This window comes from Leptodactylus fuscus, chromosome 6 (assembly GCF_031893055.1).
Source record: "Leptodactylus fuscus isolate aLepFus1 chromosome 6, aLepFus1.hap2, whole genome shotgun sequence".
Lineage (NCBI taxonomy): Eukaryota > Metazoa > Chordata > Amphibia > Anura > Leptodactylidae > Leptodactylus > Leptodactylus fuscus.
Genome location: NC_134270.1, coordinates 108,997,861 through 109,025,204, shown reverse-complemented (window position 1 = coordinate 109,025,204; position 27,344 = coordinate 108,997,861). Strand labels below are relative to the sequence as shown.

The 27,344-nt window shown below is 41.5% G+C and overlaps 1 protein-coding gene across 3 annotated transcripts in view; it reads right to left on the bottom strand.

The window, feature by feature from the left end:
* Nucleotides 1-27,344, bottom strand: part of TAF4 (TATA-box binding protein associated factor 4) — a 37,938-nt gene that overhangs the window by 9,224 nt on the left and 1,370 nt on the right. For 2 of the 3 annotated variants that reach the window (XM_075276999.1, XM_075277001.1), the window contains exons 2-6: nt 26,263-27,189; nt 6,642-6,814; nt 5,332-5,451; nt 3,465-3,584; nt 1,070-1,192 (exon numbers count right to left, since the gene is read on the bottom strand). In XM_075276999.1, the coding sequence (XP_075133100.1) occupies nt 1,070-1,192; nt 3,465-3,584; nt 5,332-5,451; nt 6,642-6,814; nt 26,263-27,189 (1,463 nt within the window). The remainder of the gene's footprint in view (nt 1-1,069; nt 1,193-3,464; nt 3,585-5,331; nt 5,452-6,641; nt 6,815-26,262; nt 27,190-27,344) is intronic. The other variant, XM_075277000.1, reaches the window with a different exon arrangement.

Here is a 27,344-nt window from a genome sequence, read left to right as displayed (position 1 = left end):
AGTACACCATGCAGCTACATCTCTCAGCCCCACTACACAATGCACCCCAGATCTATCCCCCAAATTTGTCCTCCCCCCCCAAAGTACACCATGCACCCTACATCTCTCACCCACACTACACCCCAAATCTTTCACATCCCCACAGTACAACAGGCACCTCACTTTTCTTCATGTTCTTCCACTGCAGGGAATACAACTTTTCTACATGTTCAAGGACCTTCCTGCAGCATAGACACACCTATCCAGTAACAAGGCTAGAGAATGTCATGTGACGTCAGAAGGCCCTTGCTGAGTAGTGATAGGCGGAGAGCAGAGCAGGCAGACACGTGACATGGTCAAGCTGTGACACATGCCCCTCCATGTCACAAGCTCAGTGGTCAGAGGAGGAGTGTCAGAGAGCCGGCAGAGCCAGGTCAGCTGGGGGCGTGGCCTCAAAAATAAAGAGCCAGAAGCAGAGTTGAAAAGGAATGCCTATGAGTAAGTTTATTATTTATCTTTGGGCTACAGATTACAGACTGTTAGTTATAAAGTGGCCATCCCCTTTAAAATACAGCAAATGGAATTGCATAGCATTTACAACACCGACTGTGTCCCAAAATATCAAGATAGGTTTAATTCAGTCAGAAGGAAAAGTGGTTGTAAAAATCTATAATATTGCAAAGTTTTTGTGCAAATAAGCCCAAGAAGTTGTATAAAACGCTGTTTTTGATGACAGAATTCTAAAGTGGAGGGCTTCACAAGTTTCCCCAACAAAAGTGTGTGAAAGAAGCCTTAAAAAAAAGTTATCAAAGCTTAAAAAAATATATATATATATATATATATATATATATATATATATATATATATATATATATATATATATGTGTGTGTGTGTGTGTGTGTGTGTGTGTGTGTGTGTGTGTATATATTGCATCAGATCAAAACCAGCCTAAAAGTAGTCATCTAAAAAGTGCAGCTACACCTATTATGTTAAAACTGTATTACCCAGAATGTGACTATAAAGTAAAGGTTATTGGCGATCGCATAACGTGGCGGATCAGTACGAGGATGACAGAATCAGACCACTTACCAGCAGATTTTGCACAAGCTCTTTTACATTAGCTGCCGTCTCAGTGGACTGTTTACCCGATGAAGCCAGCTTAATTAACGTAGATAAAAAATTCTTACATTTCTTCACATTTTCCATTGTTTCCTGTGGAAAGAAAGAGATGTAAATGAATACTACACACAATGTATACAACTAATAATCAAGCCTCCAGCCTATAATCCCATGACCATCAAATACAAGTTATATTTTCAACACAGTCTTGCTAAAGGTTGCAAGAAGAGCAAAAGAATATAAATCTGGTCTGCCAGCACCTTACAGAACAGGAGGAGCTTAAAAGATTAATGTGTAATTTAATGGGAAAAGGTAAGAAATGTATGGATTTATATTTTCAGCCCATTCTGGGCTTAGGAATCTAGTGGATGATCCTACTCAGGGACACTCATAGGAACACGGCTGTCACTTACTTATAAGGACCACCCAGTAGACTCCAAAGCCTAGAAAGAAAACCGTATTAAATCAAACTTTTCCCACAAACCTAGAAATCTTCTCAGTTCCTCCTGCTTTATAACATGATGAGACTAGAAATTTCATGTTGATAGGTTTCCTTTAAAGCTTCCAAATCACAAGCAGGAAAACTTCCATACAAAAGGAAATTCTCTTTATGTAACCATCATTCTGCAATGTAATATCTATTGTTCACATTTCCCCTTTTAGCAACTCCATGCTCTGCAAAACCAATGCTAGTTTAACCAGTTTGTGTCTGTGTTCACACATTGTGCAAGTAGTCATTTACAGTATTTATACCATAGTATACTGTGATATTTATACTATAAATGACTACTGGAATATATAGTACAGCGTGCGCGTATGTATATATGTATGTATGTATGTAAGTATGTATGTATATCTCAATCAGACTGATCCAAAGTATTAACAGTATACCACTAATAAACAGGACATTGATTATAGGGGAAAAAGAATCGTTAAGTCGGACTCAGTATTTCTGGTGTCTTGACATACCATCAAGGAGTCCTTTTGTGTATGGCTACCATCATTATCAGTCGCCTTTATTGTAGTTTTATATCATGAGCAACCCTTAGACTCAAGGCCAGCGGGGAATTAGAATTTAGTGAAAGTGAGATGCATCGTTTCTGATAGTCACAATGCTTTAACCCTGTTAGGTTATAGTGACAAATCTTCCATTAGTCCCAATGCGTCCCATTCTCTAATTCCTTTTAACCCTATAATCAACCTCCTGTTTCTTATTAGTGGGACACTGTTAGTACTTTGACTGTACTTTAGCAACCAGTGTATTGTCTATCCTTGGGGCAGCTTATTACAGGGCCCTATCAAGGAACACATTAGGCCATAAACAGGATGATCAAGATTCATTGTAATGTGGGAAGCCTATTCTATAGGAACTGTATGCTGTCATCTTGTGGTCAGAAAGGATATTGCAGCCAAAATCTGCAGGACACTGTGGAAATGCTCTTTTTTATTTTAATTGATCTTACCCTTATATCACTTCCACCTAAAACTTTGCTTAAATACTTTATTATAAATGGTTCAACTGTAATATTTTTTAACCACAGAATGGCTGAGATGGTTCAGTAGTGCACCAGTTTTCTATAACAATCCTGTAATCTGGAACACAGCTGCAAAGTCCTAGCAGTAGATAAGTGTACCATTGGTGTACAATTATTCTGAGATCAGTTCTTATAGATTTATAAACAATCACTTCAATTCACAGTCCCAAAACCTAAGGCTGCATTACTGCTTTTCTGTTGACAATGCGCCCCCTATAGTCAGATGGTGTAATGTCATGTAGGACTTGTCTGGATTCCAATTGCCATCTACACCAATGTTTACATCCTACACTGATGGGACAGATGATATGGAGTCATGTTGTCAACAAGATTCCTCAGCGGTGCAGCCTCAAGTTTTTGGTTAGTAACTTTAAGCCATCATTTTTATTTAAATAATGCCAAATGTATAAAATGCAAAGCCTTTTACTAATACTTTTGGCAAGTTTCCTGCAAATCATGGGCACACATCCTCAACGCATCACAAACTGCAATACGTTATTGTAAAATGCTATTAGAAAGTTGGCTTGATGGTACATGGACATTGTCCAGGCCTTGGCAATTCAGAAAAATATTTTCTACCAAAAGTTGTACCACATGTCTGGACCCTACAGAAAAATGAACATCCCAGTCAGCTGCAAGTATATAAATGAAGCATAATATGGGCGTACAGTCTGTGCTCTTCACCAGTGCAATAGACTGAAATTTACAATTAAGATGTTTTCTTAAACCCTTAAAGCAAACTGGGATCCTATACAGAGCGCCATCATTTCAGATGGTGCAGATCTACAATTAATGGAGGCTTAGCTGGGTTATGGCATTGGGCTTTGTACCGTGGTGGCTGTCGTAGGGGTAGCAGCTCCTTGCACCGGTCTCTGAGGAGTTCCAGTCTGTACGGCCGTTGCTGTCCCCAAAGTGGCAGTTTGTGCCGTGCTGCCGAGTACTATCTGATTCTGTGCAGAAGAAACAACATGCACATTATAACTGGCAAATAGGCATAATGTCGCCACTCAGCCAGTCACACACAAAAACCAGTTACAAAAAAAGATTTCTTAAGAAGTGCTAAAACAGGCAGTGATGGCATTAAACTATAGCACCAGCTCTGTATGACAAAACTGGCTGGTACTGGCCCTAATGGTCGCACTGCCAATATTACAGTATATAACTTCTGCTGTTACTGTGTATATTACATCATACACCTACACCCCAAAATATCAAAATAAGTAGCAAACTGTATACTTAATGCAGCTCAGTATTCTCCCCCTAAGTATGGCAGCTATCAGCAACATTAAAGATGTCAGTGAATTCTATGAATTTGCACGGGCACATGGAGACCACTAGGTGGCAGACACACAACACAATCTGATTTCATTTGCTAAGGAATTAACCCCATTTATATTTCTAGAATGATAAAAGAAGCATCACATTGAATTTTAAATGATTTATGTCACTGGATGATCATGCAGAGCAATCCATGCCAGAAGATGGTTGTTGCGACAAAAAGAAATCAGGGGAAGATGATCAATAGATAAAAACAGCTGCAAATATGGCCAACAGTATTGTGATGTCATCTGGGATGAAAGTGTTAATTCTGCCACCACCCCAACCACCACCACACCAAACCAACACCAATACCAGACACAAAAAAAACTCCCAACCAAACAAAAAAAACCAAAAAAACACACAAGTGTTAATTCTGGGTGTTAAAAACTATCAAGTAATTGAAAAAGGCGGCCCATGGAAGGGTGTGTGTGTGTGTGGGGGGGGGGGGGGGGTGATTGAGGCTCTGTGTCACAGAAAAGTGGTGTTTTTTTTTTATTGCAGATTTTTAATGCAATTTTTTTTTGTAAGTCAAAGCCAAGAATGTAAATGAAGCACTTATACTTCTATCTTCTGCAAATATACTTCTGTTTTTGGCTCAAAATCTGCAACAAAAAGCACAGCTTTTTTGCAACATGTGGCCTCAGGTAAAGGGTGGTACACCAGTGCTGCTTTGATATAGCTTTTTAGCAAGGAGTGGATTCAAAAGAAATGGGAACTATAAAAGGAAGGATTTATGATTCATCTTACTGGACCCACTTATGGCTTTGGCTGCATTTCTGTTGCTAGTATAAAGATGTACAGTCTAAACCTGGCCAAGACAATGCAAGAAATACAAGAAAAAAAGAAGAATCTTTGCATAACCAACACTGGAGTTAAAGGGGAATATTTATGAAGACTGGAGAACTGATTGCCAATCTTTATAAAACAGGCAGTGAACAGGCAGCAGCAGCATCGCCATCAGGTCTTGCACTTGTCCCTGGCTAAGATTTCAGTGAGAATTTGCACCAGTAAACTGGCATCAATTACCTTAAATGTAGCACAACTCCCACATCACTTTTGTGTCATGAAAGTGGCACAGGAGGGGCAAAAACACCAGTTGTGACAATTACTGTGGTAACTGGTCTTTAAAAGTCATATACCTAGTGTTGGGAACTCTTACACCAGATATTTTTTTATGTAAAACCAATAATAAATCTGCCCCAATGTATCACATTTTAGAATGACGCCAGAGAAGACAGTAGAGATCCAAAAAGAGATGACATCAAAATACTGTTCCCAGGATCTACAGACACATGAATGAGCAAAGCGTGACCCATATGCAAGGTGTGAAACTTACATGAATCGGAAAACACTGTTAGAGGTGTGAAGAAGACTTACCTGTACGACAGGGGGCCGCTGTAGTGTGGTGGTGGGCTGCACGGTGGTTGGTGTCTGAGACACTTGCTTGATGATGGTAGTTGGTGTTACCTGCCTTGCCAGGAGAGGTGCTCCAGGAGACTGTAAATCAGTAAAGTATATTGAAGCAAAGATTGTCACTTGCTGTGGATGTGTCATCGAAAGATGACAGATCACATATGTCCCTAAGCCATCTTGGCAGTCATATTCTGTCCAACTGGCACCCATGAATGAAAATTAAATGAAATTACATGGTGGTGGGATTTATAGATGTAAGGGTGCTATTACACATGCTGGTTTTAGTCAAAAATGCAAAACATTTGTGTGGTTCAAAAAAAAAAACAGTTTGCATTACTATGAGTAGAAACGCAGATATGTAATAGCACTTGAAGATGTACAATAACACCCTTTCAGCTGAAGCTAAACTACAGGTCACACAGCTGGAGATCACAAATATATGTAGGGACACAAAGAAGAGAGTAAATACAGGGTCAGACTACAAAAGACATATCTGAATTGTAATAATTTTATCATGGGTGTAAATCACTTTTGCAGATTTGGAGAAAAAGCAGCACTGCTTTTCCTGCCTCAGATAGAACAGGTAATGTTATAGCACTGGTTATGGGAGGATCAACTTTCACAGGGTGGCACAGGCAGGAGATGGTAGGGGTCCAAGTGGTGAGAGCAATGCTCCCAGGGATGGAGACCAGCCCCCAGTGCGCCAACTGCTTCATCTGCACAAGACTTCAAAGTTGTTTTTCTTCAGATCCCCAAAAGTGACATACAGAACAAAAGGCATGTTGTTTATCAGTGAAAAGTTACTTTCATATCGCAACGTTCGCCTGAAATCGGCAGATGATAAAGTCTCCCACAGATGATTTCCAACTATTTTTGGAAATCAACATTTGACGGACCCCAGTATAGCCAGGCTCCGTGTGTAGTCGCTATTACAGCTGTCTGATTCTCTGTTGTTCTGGTTCCTGTGTAGACCTAGTGTAATGTGCTCTGAAACAAGATGGTGGCAGTGGAATATCCTTGAAGGAACATTGTTTATGTGTAATGAGCAAGTTGAATTTTTTATGAAGTTCAGCCAGCTATTTAATGAGAGTATTGGGAAAGCTGGGTAACACACACTAGGTTTATATTACTCAGCTTTGCCACACTCCTACTTATACAGTCATCCCATAAGTTGAGCAAGGTGTGAATCGTACTAGACTTTACATTGGCCTGCACTAGGATAACACTGCACTCCATAGCCTGATGAGGAGATGAGGTTCTGCTCCTGAACATACCTGCACTGTAGAGATCTGCACCGGCGGGGCACTGGTAGGAGTAGCTGGACGAGGGGCCATTGCATTCTGGGCTTGTGACTGGGCCTGTGCTTGAACCTGAGCCTGCATCTGAGCCAGAGCCTGCTGGGGGATCATTAACAACTGACCATTCTCACTCCGAACAAGGACCATCCCTGGAAATAAAGAAAGAAAAATTATATTCGGAACCAGACACTCTAACCGAGAAAATGTTAAATGTGTGCCATTATAGCCATTCTGCCAACTGTGAATGATCGGAATATGAAGGGCACCTGGATTATTAAAAAGTAAAACATACACAGAACACCCCCCTTCCTCCCCATTAATACAGGCTTGGTAAATCACAAATCTTAATATTGTCCCTTGTCACAAAACTTGACCAGTACTTGTGTAATAAAATACTTCTCTTTGCACATATGAAGAAAAGCCAAAGGTCTTCCCATGCAGGATATCACTGGACTGTATACAAGTCTACCCAGAAGAGTCGTCCTAAAGGAGCAGGTTTTTTTATACACAGCTATGTTATGTTTGTACTATATGGCATATAGCTATACTACCTCATTATTACATTTGTTATTTATACTTGAGATAGGTCCCGGACAGTAAAAGGCCATTTCCTTATATAAAGCAATTGTTACATGACACAGAAGAGATACACATCACAGCTTAATGAATACTTCCTACAAGTTCCTTCCCGCACCAGGAGAGACATTAATCTGAGACTAAACCTCCCCATGGAGGGCAGCGGCTACAAGGCAGACCAAAGGAGTGTAAATAAGAAAAATGATGCATGTCTCCTTGTGAAATATACCAGAACGTTCATCATAGCGAGTGACATTTATGAAGCCATCTACTATCCAGTGTTTCTAGGATTTCTTGCAGTGAGGTATTCCAAGTGATGTGACGGTATTATACAGCAGATACAATGGTAGATAGATTTTACAGTACGTACCGGAGGTTTCCCACACAACAGATATCCCCTATCCTGTAAGGGCTCAATAGGGATCCAACAACTGGGAACTGTAGTGATCTCAAGAACGGGAGAGCAGAGCCTCATGTGTCATTAGAATGATGGAATGCAAGTGTGACCACGGACCTATTCACTACTGAGAATCTGAAGGGGCCATCTCCAGCAATCCCACAGAAGTGAGGCATGTCACTGCACCACTCACATAGGTATTTTGGGGACCACCGAACCCATGACGGATGGGGTACAAACTGCAGAAGGTGCGAGATGGGCTGATGAGCTCACCCCCTTTCATAGGTTTAGGATGATATGACAGGCTGTTTGTTATTACAGTATAACCTACAAGAGAGAACAAAAGACAGATCTCAGAGCGCCCGCACGGTTTCCTCAGCAATGCCTGTAATTTGCTGCAGAAAGGGTGGAAATGTGGCTCTTTTCTAATACAGTTCTAGCCGGTCCATGGCTATTAGTATTGTCATTCTATCTGACAATCACTAGTATATACGGCGAGAGGCGCTTTGTGTTTTGGATAGAGATGCCGGCTAATGATTTGATCCTGTCACAGTCCTGGAGAATATTGTATTTACCCGGCACTTAGTCTGCAGGGTTGAGCTGAGGACATTCACTGTCTGCCGTTCCATTCATCTGTTCCGGAGTCCGGGGCCGGCTGCTTACTACAGTATTTACTACTCAGTCACATACAAGCCAAGTTTCCTCCGACCAGTCTAATAGGCTTCTAGCGGGTTAACCATGAAGGCAGGCAAGTCCTGGGGGCAGCTAAGCAGAGCCCATCTTACCCTTGTTCACAATAGTCCACAAGTCACCCTAGGCTTAACACTAGCCCTATAGCCAAACAGCATTACTCAATGCAAAGCCTCACATTTTTCCATGGTCTACCCGCTAGCAGTTCTCATCCCCAATTTTCTCATATTAACATGGAACATGCATGTCTACTGTTCTAGAGGAGGGCAGCTCTGACACGGCTTATCTTAAATATAGGTATCAGAAAAACAAACAATGTGCAGAGGACATCTTAGTGTATATCGCCACTAGAAGGGACAATATATAGACTGCTTTTGTTGGAAGCTTTTATTCCATAGTATACATGTGAATCAAGAAAGTGAGACAATACAACGGCAGGCTGGTCATTTATAGCTGCACATTCATACCTTACCATGCAGGTAAAGCATTGAACGTGCCCCAAGATCCACAGGGTTGTTGGACAGGCTAGATCTTGTGGACCCTCAAATCTTCATCAGTAAAAAGGCTTATTATCAGTGGTCTATCAGGTTCTACTGTAATAACAAGTGGTTTTAAAGGAAAGATGTCCAAAAGCTTTTGGACAAGTACTGTATTGCTCATATAAGCTACATTGGCTCAGTGTGCATGTTTATTTCAATGGGGATCAGAGGCTATAGCACACAACTGGCACCACTTATCTCTTGGAAAACAAACTTCTAAAGTGTATGGTTATCCTTGAATCCTTGAATACCACTACTTTGTGAAGATATTCCCAAATTCACTGTAATGGAGTCCGGTGGGTGGTACTAACAGCCACCCCCCTTTGTGTATGCAGAGACAGCGGTCAGTCGCTAGCCTCCCAAGCAGAAAAATAAATGGATAAATGACAAGTTATACTGAATATTTTGCTATAAAACTATAAACCAATCTGCCTGCAGATTTTGCAGGATTTTCATGGTGACAGGTTCCCATTAAGTACTATGTGACAGCTGCACAACGCACAACGCATTCCTCCCAACTGCAGCTGTGGCTCGAACATTTAAATCAATATGTAAAGCTACAAAAAAAAAGTCATATAGTTTATCCCCGCCATAATGTAATAAAATCACTACACAATATGGAGGACACTTTCAAAACTTCACTTTCTGGGTTCCCTGAAGCCTGGATTCACAAACATGGAGGCATTTATCAAAGTAAATACTCCATATATGCATTTTTACTACAAACAATAGTATTAATAAAAGTCTTCACTGAATTCAGCCCAAAGCGGCTCCATATACTGATAAAATAGAGACACAACTCTCTACAGCTACAATGCAAAGTGTTACAACTTTCTGAAAGCATTTAAAGCAATGCATTCTCCAAACTTACTGCCTAGTAGTATGACATCATTTTACACACCTATACATTATATGTAACTGCCCGAACCAGCACTACACTGATCACCATGGCAATGTGAATCCTCAGACTGGCTCCCTGCGTCGAGCATGCAATATTCCCACCTAGACTGCTCTCATTCTGTCACCAAGCAAAGGATGCCGTGCACAAGAGCAGCCATCTTTAATGCAGCTCAGCCTGCTGAGGGATGGCGAGGAGGGTGTACAACACTTTTTGTAGATCTCCTGTGTAAAGAACAAGCCAAGTACAGAAATGCAGTCACATGATAATATATTTTACTAGCTGGTACCCGCGACTTCGTCTGCGGTGATTGTAGAAGTGGGTATATACAGGCGCGGGTAGGGTTTTCGTACGGTGTATAAGGTATGGGATATGAAATGTAACTGTGTATCTTGTTGTTGCTGTAATTCAGAGAATATGTGAGACTTTTGTGTTGGATGTAATTTGTATTAGAGCTGCTATACGGTGTTGTGAGAAACTTTACATAGTGACTTTGGGACAGAAGTATTTGAAGTTAACCCTTTCCCGCCGATGGCATTTTTTGATTTTCGTTTTTGACTCCCCTCCTTCTAAGCCCCATAACTTTTTTATTTCTCCGCTCCCAGAGCCATATGAGGTCTTAATTTTTCCTGGGACAAATTTTTCTTCATGATGCCGCCATTATTTATTCTATATAATGTACTGGGAAGCAGGGAAAAAATTCTGAATGGGGTGGATTTGAAGAAAAAATGCATTTCTGCGACTTTCTTACGGGCTTTGGTTTTATGGCGTTCACTGTGCAGCCAATATGACATGTCCCCTGTATTCTGTGTTTCATTACGATGCTGGGGATACCAAATTTATAAGGTTTTATTTACATTTTGACCCCTTAAAAAAAATCCAAAACTGTTAAAAATTTATTTTTTGAAAAGTTGCCATATTCCGACAGCCGTAACTTTTTTATACGTGCGTGTACGGGGATGTATAGGGCGTCTTTTTTTGCGGGACCGGGTGTACTTTGTATTTCTACCATTTTCGGGAAATGTTATTGCTTTGATCACTTTTTATGCAAATTTTTATCAGAATCAAAACAGTGAAAAAATGGCGGTTTGGCACTTTTGACCATTTTTCCCGCTACGGCGTTTACCGAACAGGAAAAATATTTGTATAGCTTTGTAGAGCGGGCGATTTCGGACGTGGGGATACCTAACAAGTATGTGTTTCACAATTTTTAACTACTTTTATATGTGTTCTAGGGAAAGGGGGGTGATTTGAATTTTTATCCTTTTTATTTTTTTTATATTTTTTTTTTACTTTTTTTAAACTTTTTTTTGCATTTATTAGACCGCCTAGGGGTATTGACATGGGTGGGCGGTGTCGCGGATTGTCAGAGCGGTGGGGGTCGGCAAACATGGCTGCTCCGGAGCGTTAAAGACAGCCTCCTGGAGTATCGTTAAGGTGAGGGGCAAAGTGGTAAAGTATATGTGATTGTGTGGGGTTAGGGGCGAGGCTGTAGAGGGCAATATGAATTTTGTGGCTTGCTATGGTCCAAAGTGTGTGAGATTGCAAAGATGGTGGTGTGAGTTTGGGTTTTGTGGGGGTCCTGGCACAAACGTATGTGCGCTATTGTGACGAAAAGTAGCCTATTGTTTAATCGGGTGTAGTGACTATGTTTGTGGAAAATTTCAGCCAAATCGGTGGAGCGGTTTTTCCGTGATTGAGGAACAAACATCCGAACATGCAAACATACAAACACACAAACCCACAAACTTTCACATTTATAATATTAATAGGATTTATTACAGGGCTCCAGATTTGTCTGACATGTACCCAAGAAGTTAAACGCAGACCTGGATTTACAGTCATGTCACCAGGTGATACTAGATCACTGCCATGTATAACTAAGACCAAAAAATTGTAGACACAATGTACACCCTACACATCTGCTGAAGCCTGCCTGGGGCAAGCAAGGAGGTCAGCACCTGTAAATCTGGGCTCTTACCCTAAAAAGTCTGTCTGAAGTGGTGCGCTGCATTCTGGAGACACAGATGGGTGAATATTACAAAAAAAAAAAAAAAAAAGGGGGGGGGGGGGGACTGAAAGTTTTAGTTTAGGGGGAAAAAATAAAAATCCTAAAACTCCTGTTTGGTTACAGCATCAGCACATACTGCATGTGAACAAATCCCATCCGGGAACTACAGGGCATTTATAAGGAGAGTAATGTGTGTTTTAACTCTTGGCACATCCCTTTAACCAGGCTTGTGTATAGCTGACCTTGCTGTCCACAGAACCCAATGCCAGCAGTTTAAGGAAATAAACCTGAATGGTCATTGGACAACAATATGATCTGTCGTGCACAGATTAGATCTTCTAGTAGCGTGCGGGGCCCAGATGCTGCTAGTGGACGGCACTGCTTCTATTCAAGCAATAGGAGTTGTACAGGAACCCCATCCAAAGACTGCTTTGACTCTAAAGCAAAACTAAAACAGAAAATCTGATAGGTACCACAGCCCCAATTTTGCACGTAAGTTGCAACTAGACAATGATGCTGATCTTTGGCGCATCTAGTTTGAGCCAAGAGGTTTCCAACTTACCAAACATGTCTGCTTGACTTAACAGGAAGAGGGGACATTACTTAAATGCACCAAAACCGTGCCATAAAATTCTAGTTCAACGTAAGTTAACTAAAACATGGTGTAAACCTAAAGACTATAGTCAAAAGATACCCCAAATTTATCATCCAGCATCAGTCTTTGGTAAATGGCAGTGCACACAGTCTAAGTAATAGTAAACCTGGCCGATATCTTCTGTAATTCTCCACTACAATGGATACTCCAGTACTTTCCAGGTTAAATGATGACAGATACAATTAGCTATAAACTCTATATCTGACATCTAAAAGTGGTTTTCCTCAGCAGATTCTTGCTTGCTGCCCATGAATAAGACTAAAGCCCCTTGCAGACATCAGTGAGCTGTGTTTTTCCCAGATAGCACACTGACCCATTCATTTTTATGGGCTGTGAGAAAGTGGCAGGCAGAGTGCTGGAGTGACAGTATAGGTTTCCCAGATTCATGACATATGTGTGGTCCAGGGCGAATCTGGAGTAGTCCTCAGCCCAGGTGTAGATCCTGAGCTCCTTGCTGACCCATAAAAGACTGCAGAGGCTGCAGCTCATGGCAGATCCTGAGAGGAGAAGAAGTGCCTGGGTCTGTCCTGACACACAGAGCCTGCTGAAAGTCCCTGTGCTATTTTGATTTGGTCGTGTGGTTGGTAGTAAGCCACATGTACAGATAATTTCTGTTTAGTTAGTGCTCAGCCGTGCAGGTTTTTATTTGCCTGAAGTTAAAGGGGTTGCCCACTTTCAGACCAATATTGAGAGACATTGTCATTGTTTGTATAATAAGTTATATAATTTTCCAATATACTTTCTGTATCAATTCCTCATGGTTCTCTAGATCTCTGCTTGCTGCCAGTTTCTTTTAGTGGATAAAACTCGAACCATGGTCATGTGATGAGTACAGAGGTGCCGCTCGTTATAGTCACAGCACAATAATTAGACATCTGCTTGGTAACGAGCTGTGCACCTGTGTCCTCATCACATGACCATAGACTGTATATCACATGACAATAGTCAGAGTTTTATTCACTAGAAGTAACAGAGTGAATGACAACAAGCAGAGATCTAGAAAACTGAGGAATTTATACAGAAAGTATATTGCAAAATTTTATATCTTTTTATTATACAAACAATAACATTTGCCTCTCAATATTGGTCTGAAAGTGGGCAACACCTTTAAGGGCTAGTTAACAGTTTATTTATTTATGTTTGCTGTTTTTTAAATAAACCAGTTTTTGCTGCATATCTTGTGCCCCCGTCTTGACTCTTTGGGTCCACACCACTGCTTCTACCACAGGGCCTATACACACGACCATGAATTACACAGTCCCGTGTGCAGGCAAGACGGTCTGGGGCACCAAAATATGGAACAGGTCCTATTCCTGTTCATTTTTGCAGCCAGGTTTCTGCAACTAATGTTTCTTGAATGAAAGGGGCCGTGGAAGCACAGCCGGTACATGGGGAGCACAAGAATGAAACCATGTGTCGCCCGCTCTGCCTGTGATGTTCATTTACAGCTTCCAGTTAGCACACTGGCATAAAGGTGTAAAATGTGTCCAGATGCAATCCTACAGACAACCATCATATTTATAAGCCCTGGACCTTTGTGAGTAGAAAGAAGATCTGTATGTCAAGATTCCCTCATTCACTAACAGCAAGCAGAGTTTCTGAAACTGGTGAGAGACAGAAGCCACACAATGATAGTCATTTAGACAGAAGAGAGAAATTTGATGAAAAATTAATGTAGCCAAAGAAAAGGATAGAAAAGGCAAATCTGCTCAAGATGATAAACAAAAGCAACACGAGCCAACTCTACCAGACATCCCAAGTTAGCCATTTTTACTAATGGTACATATACAAGCCTTTAGGAAAGAACCCTAGAAGAAGTCAGAGTAGTCTATGAAGAAATGACACATCCAATATCTGCAGCATGCATAAAGTACACAGCAGAAAAAATCCCCACAGAATTAAACACCATGTCTGACTGCATTTATTTCCCTATTGAGTTACATGAAAAATTTCCACAGCAGTTTTGTCTACAATGAAAATCTGCAGCTTTGTACGTGAGTGTAACGTGACATGAGCACCTAGTGGTACGGTCAGGAGCCGCATGGGAGTCAGCACTGGAATCTAGGCGCTCCCTTTAACATTCTGTGCTCTAAATTACAATGGATTAGGAAATTGGTAGTTTTGTTCTACTGCACATTTATATACATAACTATGAAGCCAATAAATACATCCTCTAGTTATATATAGCTCTGAAGTGCACCAGAATGCAAAACACCCCCCATAAGCAGGCCGGTGGAGACAACGATGTAGAGTTGGGATTAGTTTTGGGTGGAGAGGGATCATAGATTTTTAATTAGATTATACTTGTATTATTATAGAATTAATAAAATGGAAAGTTTATTGTAGATTTCCTTTTATAGGTATATAATTAGATTTTTTTTCTGCTTCTGTCAGCCATTTATGAAGGAATCAGAGTAACAGCAGGAATTCGAGTCTATAGGGGAGTTTGAACCAGTGGTTTGGCCTTTCGACTCAACTGCCCTGTCCTTAAAGGGGTTGGCCACTTTCAGACCAATATTGACAAACAAATGTACAATAAAAAGATATACAATTTTCCAATATACTTTCTGTATCAATTCCTCACAGTTTTCTAGATCTCTGCTTGCTGTCATTCATTCTGTTACTTCTAATGGATAAAACTCTGACCATGGTCATGTGATTTACAGTCCATGGTCATGTGATGAGCACACAGGTGCCGCTCATTACAGTCACAGCACAATAAACAGACATCTGCCTGGTAACGAGCTATACACCTGTGTACTCATCACATGACCATGGTCAGAGTTTTATCTATTAGAAGTAACAGAATGATTGATAGCAAGCCAAAATCTAGAAAACTGTAAGGAATTGATACAGAAAGTATATTGGAAAATTGTTCATCTTTTTATTGCACATTTGTTTGTCAATATTGGTCTGAAAGTGGCCAACCCCTTTAAAGAGGACCTTTCATCAGATCGGGCACATGCAGCTTTATATACTGCTGGAAAGCTGACAGTGCACTGAATTCAGCGCACTGTCGGCTTTCCCGATCTGTGTCCCAGATAAAGCGCTATTGGTCCCGGTACCATAGCGCTTTAGTGTCAGAAGGGCGTTTCTAACAGTTAGCCAGGGACGCTACGGTACTGGGACCGATAGCGCTTTACACCGGGCACAGATCGGGAAAGCCGATAGTGCGCTGAATTCAGCGCACTGTCAGCTTTCCAGCAGTATATAAAACTGCATGTGCCCGATCTGATGAAAGGTCCTCTTGAAGAGATAACACATGCAAAACCAAGCTACCGTATATACTTGAGTATTAGCCGAATTTTTCAGCACAGTTTTTGTGCTGAAAAAGCCCCCCTCGGCTTATACTCGAGTCAGCAAAAAAAACAAACCTTTTTAATTTTTTTTAATTTTTTCTTTTTAGGAGGGGGGGTGTCTATGACCAGCCGCAATATCAATGTATAGAATTTCCCATAAAATAGTAGAAAAAAAAAATACAATAAAGAAGCTTTAAAAAATTAAAAAATAAATAAAAGTTTTAAATCCCTCCTTTCCCTAGAGTACATATAAAAGTAGAAAATGACTGTGAAACACATACACATTAGGTATCCCTATGTCTGAAAGTGCCCGGTCTACTGAATATAGGGGATCTGCAGTGCTCCTGTTCCGTCGGGAAGGGGGTTAATAGGAGCACTGCAGATACCCTATATCCAGCCAGGGGGGGGAGGGGGACAGTCCTCAAGCTCAGGGAAGGGGCAGACAGACAACCAAAGCACCCCCTCCCCTTCCCCAGCATCTACTGCACCCAAAAACTCCAGCATTTTAAATTTTTGAAATTTTCCAGTAGCTGCTGCATTCCCCCCCTCGACTTATACTCGAGTCAATAAGTTTTCCCAGGTTTTTTTGTGGTAAAATTAGGGGCCTTGGCTTATATTTGGTTCGGCTTATACTCGAGTATATATGGTATATAGATTTTTTTTTTTGACAGTGAGTGTACCAGAGCTCACCCACCATGTTGACAATAGCATCATCTGGTTACAATGATACTTGCATGTGAATGTAGATACATTCATTTTTGCACCCCATGCCATCCTCCTTCCTCTATAAATGACAATGAACTGGGCACAGACGTGTGATATGACATCTGGTGAACTTCGATGTACATGTCTTTAATGGGGGGCCTGGATGAAATCACGTGTCTCACAGACTCACCATATAATTCCAGCATGCATTGCGTGCAGTATATAAAATGTAGGATTCCTATGTGGAAAGATCTAGCAATTTGATACAGTGTGGACAGCGAAGGTTGACATGTCACCAGAGTTTTTCATAAAAATCCAAGAGATATATTTCACATGCAAAACAGGGAAAAGGCGGCGAGGCAGCCAGTGGAATATACTTGGTGTCCCTTACTCACTCTGAGGTTTCCATATCTCACCACCGGTGTGTTCACTCTTCATTTGTATACAGCCATCCTATTACACAGGGTCATTGAATACAGAATAGACTGATACAGTGATGTATGGTTGCGCCAATAGATGGCTTCTTAGGGCAACGTAATGCCACCTTGTATGGGGAAAAATAATGACACCAAGTCATTAATGGACAAACCACACAGGGAATTGTATCAATGTGGATTATTCAACTAATTTTCCCAACATGCATTTGATGGCATAAAGCCAGAAGGAAATCAACTAAGCAGAATGAAGACCCTGCGGCATACCTTATACAGTATATTACAACAATCAGAAGTCAATCCTCACTTGGAGGAGTCCAGCAAACCAGATTATTGACATCCATTTATGAAGGAGTCAAAGTCGGGCTGGAGAAAATTAGTGACCTAGAGACTCCTCATATTATTATTAATATGTAGTATTGATTTACTATATAAGACAGTGTATCATCTCCAGAGCGCTTATATTAAAGGACATCATCTCCTGACATTATAGGTCACATTGGTCATGTTCCTATGCTGAGGATTCCCAAAAAATCTAACAGTCACCCAATCCTAGGTCATGCATGCTAAGAGACACATGGATCTGCTGGTCAATCCAAGGCAGAAATCAAGGTTTCAACTATGGATTATCCAAAAAATAAAAGGTATACAGCAAGTTGGTGGGGTGTGAACAAGGGCATACTTTAACCCCTTGTGCTGGACGTCAACACTGTCTAATCATTATTCAGCTAATGGTTGACATGATAACACTATAGATAAAACAGTCCACAGAGTCTACTCATTTACTACATGGACTTTATCAGATAACCCTTTGAGCATTGACATTGGTTGATTTATTCCACATTGCGTTGGGTCTTCCAAGACTACTTAAGTATTGGCACAATTTCCACTTTAGTCTACAGTCAGGATTACAATTCATACTAAAAGATGCTCATGGCACACTCCCCAACCTCCACATACATGACCCCCCTACCTGATGTCTTACTACTACGCCTGCAACTGAGCAAACAGGTCGTAATCTTAGGAAGGGAGCTATACACAACACATTTTGGTCTAGTATAACATCAGGAAATTTCATTACATACTTGTATACTAAAATGCCCCTTTAAGTACACTATTATAAGATTTTTTTTAATCAAATCTAAAATGTACATTGTGTGATGAAATACAAAATTCTCTCCTACCAACAATGTAATATGCTAAGCAATGCTTCACTGCACAGTTCTCTAGATGCCTCTGTATAAAATCGGAGGCCCATGAAGGTACAGTTTGATCTCATAGCAAACTATGGGCAATGTATTATGGATTCATAATACTGCGGTGCGCATGAGGCCCTAGGCAGGGGTCACTTACTCCAGACTTTCAGCCAAAAATTTGCAATAAAAAACAGCAAGACACCAAAAGCATATACATACATATATATGTTTGTGTGTGTGTGTATATGTGTATATATATATATATATATATATATATATATATGCGCCTCCCCCATGTAATTCTATGCAGAAAACGCTGCAATTTCATTTTACACAGTGTTTTCTTCCTTCAGCAATGTGTGGTTAAAATCTGATTCACTTTACTTGAACTGTAAATACAGTAACCAAAAATTCTACATTTTCACAATACGTGGCCTCAGCCTAAGGGTGCTTTCACACGGAGTAAGTTGGTGCGGATTCTGGTGCGGACTACGAGTCAGAATAAGCACTGAAAACAAAGTCTTCCATTCTGTTTTCCGGACGGAACCCATTGAAATCAATGGGAGGATTTTTTCCCATTGATTTCAATGGGTTCCACGCAGAAAACGGAACTCATTGAAGTGAATGAGAGACTTTGTTTTCAGCGCTGATTCTGACACAGGGTCCGCGCCAGAATCAGCACCAACTTCCTACATGTGAAAGCACCCTAAAGCTGGTTGCAACTGTCCGGCCGTGAATTAAAAGCACGTGCGTCTCCACAGCTCCTTTCATTAAATGAATAGGACCTGTTCTATATTTTACAGCCCGGACTGTTGGCCCGCACACGGGACCATGAAATTCACAGTCGTGTATGGGCCCATACAAAAGAATGGGTCAGTGTGCTATCTGTAAGGGATCTAAGGCTAAGGCCCATTGCTAAAAAGCAGATTTTTTTTCTGTTGCAGATTTTGCTGCATCTTTATGAGGCAAAGCCACAAAAACACAGCATGTCAATTTTACCTGTGGAAATGAGAGCATTTTCCCCACATATTTGATAAGCGGGGGAGGGGGGAACGCAGCAAAAACGCTATTAAATAACACCAGATTAAAATAAAAGTGCAATTATTCTACAGTTTTTAAAAAAAAACAAAAAAACTGTGGTTTACCATGGAAACACTTTTTTGTTGCAAATTTTGCTGAAAAGGAATGGGAATATAAAGGAAACACTTAGACGCTTCCCCTCTGTTAAATCCACTCCCGAATCTGGCTCAAAAAATGCACCAAAATCTACAACATGTAGCCTTGGCCTAAGGATGGAACCTCACATTGCAAAAGTTCTGCATTTTATATTACCTGCTAAATGGATATGATTCTGGCTAATCCCATCCACAAATTGCCGAAAAAAAATACGAAGTACAAACAATGCTCACTTTTTTTCTTTTTTTTCCTTTGGGGGGGGGGGGCGCACATCAAAAAATGACAATTATACCTATGGAAATGCTGCATTTTCCGTATAGGTATAATAGAAGCATAGCGTCCTCTGAGGAAAAGCAGATTTTCTGTAAAAAAAAAAACAAAAAAAAAAAACAACTCTGCGGAACTAAACACGGGGCCTTTTTCTTTTTAGCCGCAGTCTTTTCCTCAGAGTTTTTTTTTTTTTTTTGCACTAATTCACTGCATTGGGCCTTGGCCAAAAGGAGTTTTCCAGATTAAGATATTGATGATCTATCCATTAAATGACCACAACACAAGGTACAAATTGGTCTATTTGATACGGATTACACTAATAATCTTGCATCTTTAATACTGCATAAAAGATGGATTGTCAGCTGACAAAGATATTTAAATGGATTGTCCAGTTTCAGAAAATAAACGTTATCTTTTGAATAATAAAGAGTTTTTACAACACGCTTTCTGCATCAATTCCTTGCGGTTTTCTACATCTCTGCTTGCTGTTATTCTTTGTGGTCATACATCTGGTGAATTAAAAAAAAATATATATATACCGTATTTTTCGGACTATAAGACGCACCTAGGTTTTAGAGGAGGAAAATAGGGAAAAAAAAATTTGAAGCAAAAAATGGTAAAATATTTAATATAATGGGAGTTGTAGTTTTGCAACAGCTGCAAGGCCACATTGACAGGTGACCCTGCAGCTGTACGGGGATGCATAGAGTGGGTTTTTTTGTGGGGCCAGAAGTACTTTTTAGTTATACCATTTTGGGGAATATCTATTGCTTAGATCACCTCGTATTGAAAAAAAACCCGGTGGTTTATGACATATGATTTTCTACTTTTATATATATATTCTAGGGACAGGAGGTGATTTAGAACTTTTATTTTTCATATTTTTAAAGTTTTTTTTTTTACTATTTTATTCCCCCCCGGGGGCTTGAACCTGCGGTCACTTGATTGCAAGTCCCATAGACGGCAATACAAGTGTATTGCCGTCTATGGGACATTCTGTGTATTAGTATTACGGCTGGTCATAGAGACCAGCCGCAATACTAATATAGCAGTGACAGGCCCGGGAGCCTCATTAGGCTCCCGGCTGTCACCCGAACAGGTCGGCTCCTGCGATATCGCCGCGCAGGAGCCGGCCTGCAACTTTACAGGTACGGGGCCGGTGGGGACCGGCCCCGGGGGAGAAGAGGCCGCTGACAGACTGCAGACCCGGCATCCGCTGTACTAGAGAGGCGGATGCCGGGGAGGGATAGACGCCGGGGCCTGAGACATCGCTACGATCCTCTGCCCTGCCTGAAGCCAGCGGCGGGGGGACGGAGGAGCGGAATAGCATCACTCCTCCCGCTGCTGGCTTCAGGCAGGGCAGAGGATCGTAGCGATGTCTCAGGCCCCGGCGTCTATCCCTCCCCGGCATCCGCCTCTCTATTACGGCGGGTGCCAGGCCAGGCACATTCAGACTATAAGACGCACCCTTCTTTTCCCCAAAAATTTTGGGGAAAAAAAGTGCGTCTTATAGTCCGAAAAGTACGGTATATATATATATATATATATATATATATATATATATACCGTACTTTTCGGACTATAAGACGCACTTTTTTTCCCCAAAATTTTTGGGGAAAAGAAGGGTGCGTCTTATAGTCTGAATGTGCCTGGCCTGGCACCCGCCGTAATAGAGAGGCGGATGCCGGGGAGGGATAGACGCCGGGGCCTGAGACATCGCTACGATCCTCTGCCCTGCCTGAAGCCAGCAGCGGGAGGAGTGATGCTATTCCGCTCCTCCGTCCCCCCGCCGCTGGCTTCAGGCAGGGCAGAGGATATAGAGCTCAATCAGTCTATGGTCATGTGATGGACAAACAGGTGCACGGCTCATCACAGCACAGTAATGAATCTGTCTTGTAACGAGCTGTGCACCTGTGTGTTCACCACATGACCATGGACTGTACATCAGATGACCAGAAGACGGATTTTTACCTACCAGAAGAATGACAGCAAGCACTGATCTAGAAAATCGTGAAAATCAGAAAAGAACAAAAAAACCTGAAAATATTTTGAGAAATTGTAGTTTGTTTGTTTTTTAAACTAAATAACATTTATTTGCTGAAACTGTACAAATGCTTTAAGCAGGCCAACTACTGAGGTCAAGCATTGCCATGAACATTTGTTCCCAAAAACTGTCCTGATAATAGGAAAGTGAAAAAAAAAGGCCTTTAAACCTTGTTCACACAGTGCAGTGGTGGATCTGCTTATTTTGGCAAGAGTCTTTGATTTTTATAATAATGCTATGGATTACTTAAGAACCTCCTGATAAGGGGCCGTCTAGTCAGACATCTCCTTTCATTAAATCATCTGCCACCCTGCTGCTGGAAAGAAGGTAGCAGCAGCTCCGTCACATAATGTATGGGTATGAGCAGCCACGAGTTCTCTGCCAGCCAATGTGGTTGTTCCGTTATAAGCAAAGTCTAGTTATATAGGAAAACAATTATACTGCAAAGTGCAATACTATAATAGTCCTTCCATACAAATCCCATAGAAAATGTCATTATTAACTACAAATGTTACTACACCCAATTGCAGCTTGCATAGTGCTCTGAGTACACTGAAGAGAGGCATAAGCAATGTTGCTGTCTCTACTGGACCTATGTAATTGTTTGATGCCCCCCACGTGGCATGGCAAGACTTGTGGGTCTTCAAAGTCCCAGATCGACTCTGCCAGTGATAAGTATCACTACAGGAGGCCATATTCACCTGTAACTGGGACTTTCATTGATGCTCCAGTTATAGAGGACATCTGAAATATTGTGTATATAAATATATAAAAGTGTATAACATATGCAGGTGTTATTGGGGAGGAGGTATGGGGGTCGGATTACTCAGTATCCCCACAAATGAAAATGTCAGTGCCTGGTCCTTTAGGAGTACGTAAGGTTAGTAGTGTGAGCTCGCACAGTGACATACAGTGGTTATATAGTAACATCTGCTTTGACTTCATATCCTGTTATATTCTATCTCATAGTAATAATATATTGTACTTCACATCACAGCCCTATTAGGACAGCCAGGGCTTTATTCACACAATACTGCTCGGTGCTTACTATATGGTCTTAAGATTGGACAGAATCCATCTTTAAACTAAATAAACAGCACTCGCCCGCAGACATAAATGAAGTTTACCTTGTGATCTCCAACCTGTAACAACGTACTATAACTCCCAGCTGATACGCCGCAGCTTGCAGGTATATTTATTAGTATCCTGTGATCTCCAAAGTTTACAGCAAGCTACACATGCACTGCCAGAATAACTGGCTCTCAATGTAAACAGTATAGCTTATAACTAACAGACCGGACATTAGTCACTGAAGTAAAAAACACAGGAGAGTCAACAGACTTAATACTATACCATCTTACATGCAGAAGAAATGTAGCAGAGCTGAATATACAACACAGTACAAAGACTAGCGATATCTGTAGGTGTGTGGAGAGAATATAGCTTACCTTCCCCGCTACGTGAAGAGAGAATAGTGAAGAGGCTGTGAGCACTGCGACTTTCTAGTGGTATTGTGCAGGTGTGACTAGACCATCACCATGTCCGCCGCTAATCCTGACTGGATCACCTGGGCAAAAGGAAGCTGCAGTGGGCAGGAGTTGGCATGCTAAATACATATCACTGCTGTGTCGTAGGTGTGTAACAAGCCACATATATAAGGAGGGCTGGAAATTAAGGATCTTTAGAATTTTTTTTTCCTTACACTAGGTTCACAGTAGTGCTCAGGTTTCCGTCCTTTGGGTCAGCAGGTGGAACCGAAGAATGGAGACCTTGTCTGCTTAATAAGTGGGTACATGATGAATTCTGCATACCCCATAGACTATAATGGAGTCCTCAAGAGTTTTATACTGAAGCTAGCGGAAAGAAAAGTCCTCCTTGCAGCGGTTTTTAGGTGGATTCTGCAACGGAGACCCCAATGCTAGTGTTTATCCAGCCTTAAACAGTTCAAGTGGAGAACAGCAGCACTTTCTATTATGGTTCTTATCAGCTACGAGACCAGACTGCCGAATTTCTAGAGCTTCTTATCACAACAGCACACAGAACCAAACATTTGGACAATTACACCTCATACTCATGGCCATATGGCTTAGTGTTGCACAAAGCCGTAATATAGCACCCATCGAGAATCGATATGCTTTCTATTTCATACATGGGTATATGGAGCTTTTAAGTGCATCTACAGTTTGGTTTTCACCAGGATATTAGTGGTGTCATAGAAGGTAATCTTTCCATTTAACCGTGCAAAGGAAAAGTGCTGAAATGGGCCCCTGAGGGCTCCAACTGCACAAAACGATTGAAGTGCTCATTGTGAGAGGTGATAGTGGGGAATCACTGAAACAACTGAAGCCAATGATCCCCACTGACTATAAACAGAGGCATCTTACATGACCCACAACACAGATGTGAACATAGGCATATAGCTAAAATTCCTCCTTGTGGTTGAGAAATGTACAAGGAGGTGTAGAGCAGCAAGCACCCTAAAACACCTAACCACGCTGTTTAACATGTAAGAACATGAACATGTATCTACACGCATGTATCTAACGTGCAAGAACATGGACATGTATCTACACTGGAACTACACGCCGTCTCTCATGGTGTCATAAGATTTGCAGCTTTCGAATTTATTTTGACTTACAATAGCCATCTCCCATGCTTCAAGCTCTATGCTGGAAGTCAGTGAATGGAAACACACTTGTTTACATATAGAACCTGAAAACCTGACCAAAAACCTTCTTCCAGCCTCAAAAAATCTAGACAAGTCTCTCGTAATATAATACATATCTTTCATGTCTTCATAGTTTGTTGCAGTGTATGTGAATAGTATTAGTCTGGAAATGTAAGTTGGCTAGCTCACATAAGATTGATCCATCATTTTCCGAAATATTTTAGAAGGCTCTACATCTTACACAAGTCACACATTTTGGGCTGAAAGTTGTTATTCCATTGACTGATGAAAATTTGGTCACAGAGTAAAGTTTATGGAGTTCTTGGTTGAAATATGAAAGCATCACTATATGAAACTATACACACAAAACACCACAATCCTGCTGCATTCCCCAATCTGTATATCAAATTCTCAACTTAAAGTCCTCCACTTGCTGTCAGTGAATTGTCACATCCTTGTTTACATGCCTAGGCTTAGAGCCCTGCCTTATTGCTTCTCACAGCCATATTCACAACAGTTACTTCCAGTCCAGGCAGTCATCTGTGAGCTCAACACTCTGGAATCCACACAGGTAATTGGGAGTTACCTGCATTGATACATTGCCGCAAACTGTCAGCAAGGAGGATTGCCTAGACTGACTGTAACAAACCTGCTTGGCAGAATCGTGGCTACAATCTCTGGAGTTAAAGGAGTTGTCCAATTTCAGAAAATAGAACTGATTGTTTGTATAATGAAAAGTGTTACCATTTTCCAACTTTACTTTCTGTATCAATTCCTTGTAGTTTTCTGCTTGTGGTCATCATTTGTTTACTTCCAGTGGATAAAAATCAGTCCCTGGTCATGTGATGGACGATCAGGGGTCATGTGATGGACACACAGGTGCACAGCTTGTTTCTGTCTCAGTACAGTACTCAGAGTTCTGTATTGTAACAAGCTGTGCACCTCTGCATCCATCATAGGACCATGGACAGATTTTTATCCACTGGAAGTAAACAAAGAAAGACAGCAAGCAGAGATCTAGAAAGTCACAAAGAATCAATACAGAAAGTTATTGGAAAATTGTACAAATAATAAAATAAATGATTAAAACTAATTAAAAATAAAACTTAATTTCTGAAACTGCACACCTCCTATACATAACTATGCCAACCCCATACAGCAACCAGAGGTTTGGAGGTTTAGACAGTGGTGATGAAATTATATATACAGTAGAGTAGAAATACATACAGTATATACATTCATACATCACATACACATTATACATACAGTAGAAAACTACACATCTAATTTTGATACGTTTAGCATGTATGTACATAATACCAATTGAGGAGATAGTCAGTACCCAAATATACAATACTGTAATGAAACAAATCTAACAACTGTATCCTACAATACAGAATAATGTAGATAACTTGTGGGGATAACAAATATTGTATCAAAAGCTGTGCCACAAGTCTCTATCCAGAGGTTAGGTATTTAGCACTACAACGGGCAAGTTTAAGTAACGTTCTTGGCAACCAATAGACATTTGAAATCTGTAGCTTTATTAGTCTTACTCTACAGAAGCAGATTCAGCCACCACTTGTAGCATTAATATTCCAAATAAATCATGTATCAAGCTATCTCATTCACAGGAGGAAAGGGTTAACCAAAGAGAAGGATGCATGAGAAACACAAGCTTCCAAAGGTTAGACCCCTCACTGCACCCCCGTTAGCCTATTGCACAAAACAGAGAGATGGGGGGGGGGCACACAGGGATGTAGGACGAGCAAGGGCACAGTAGGTAACCCACTGTACATTACACTAATGTTTAGCAGCCGACAAGCCATCTATGAACTCTCACAGCTCCGATCCCCGTACCAATCTGCACAGAGAGGGATGTGCTGCGGCTCTGTCAAGCTGACAGAGTGATTGGTCCCAGACACAGCATCACATGCAGCAGCAGCAGCAACACAACTTGGAGGGGAGAGGACGACAAGGACATAGGAAACTTCTGCCAGGCGGCAAGACTCAAAACAAAATACACAGAGGTCTCTTACCTGGGGGTAGCTGAAAGTTTTGGATGTTGGTTGGGTTTGGAGGCTGCGGTACCCGTGGCGCCAACATAGGAGGTGCAATAGTTGCCCTGATGCCACCAGCTGATACTGCTGTAGGAGTCCTTGGCAAGCTTTGAGGCACAGTGCTGACTGTCGCTTTGCCCATTGCCGCAGGAGTGCCAGGTGCAGGAGCTGCCCCTCCAGGGCCCGGATGCCCTGCTTGCATAGTCTGTCCAATAACCATGTTTCCAGGGTTAGGTTGGCTCTGCTGAGGAGTCTGAATAATGGTTTTGGGGGACTCGGACTTGATCACCTGGCTAGGGGCCGGGCTGGGCTGGTTGTTGATTTGCAAAGGAACCCCGCCAGGAGCCGGCAAAGGGGAATTGATCACAGTATTGCTTCCATTCTGGGTGGCTGGCACTCCCTGATGCACGAGAGGTCTAACCAGCGCTACAGTAGTGGGTACACCTGCCATGCCTGCAGGCTGTGCAGCTGCCCCAGCAGTCGATGTAGAAGAAGAGGAGATGACAGAAGCTGAAACATTACTTGTTGCAAGATACGAAGTCTGAATCACCGTGTTGGCCCCTGCGTTTACACCACCCTTGGTGACAGCAGCGGGGCCATTGTTCACCAAGTTAACACCCGGTGTAGGGTTACTATTCCCCTGAAATGCGGTTGTGTGCCCGCCAGGTCCATGAGAATTTATTACCACATTACTCCCGTTCATGGTCTGCAGGGCCGCAGTCTTGCCGTTCCCTGAGCCGTGGTTGGGTAGAGTAGTTGCAATGGTGCCAAGGACCCCAGCTTTGGCCTGACTCAGCGGTCCTGGGGTTTCAGATCCAGTAGACTGGACACCGTCTGGCTGCTGGGCCACAGTCTGTGGTCGGCTGTTGTTGATGACGCTTCCTTGAACTCCAGGTCCAGCAGCTCCTACAGGACAGAAGAAAAACGTGATACAATAAACCCACAGAGGAATAAACTACAAGACATGATCTTCTAGTACCAGACAGTCTGTACCATCTGTAAGCTACATAAGGGGCAGGCAATCACAGTTTAACATCTCCACCAAGAAGATTACAGCCTTA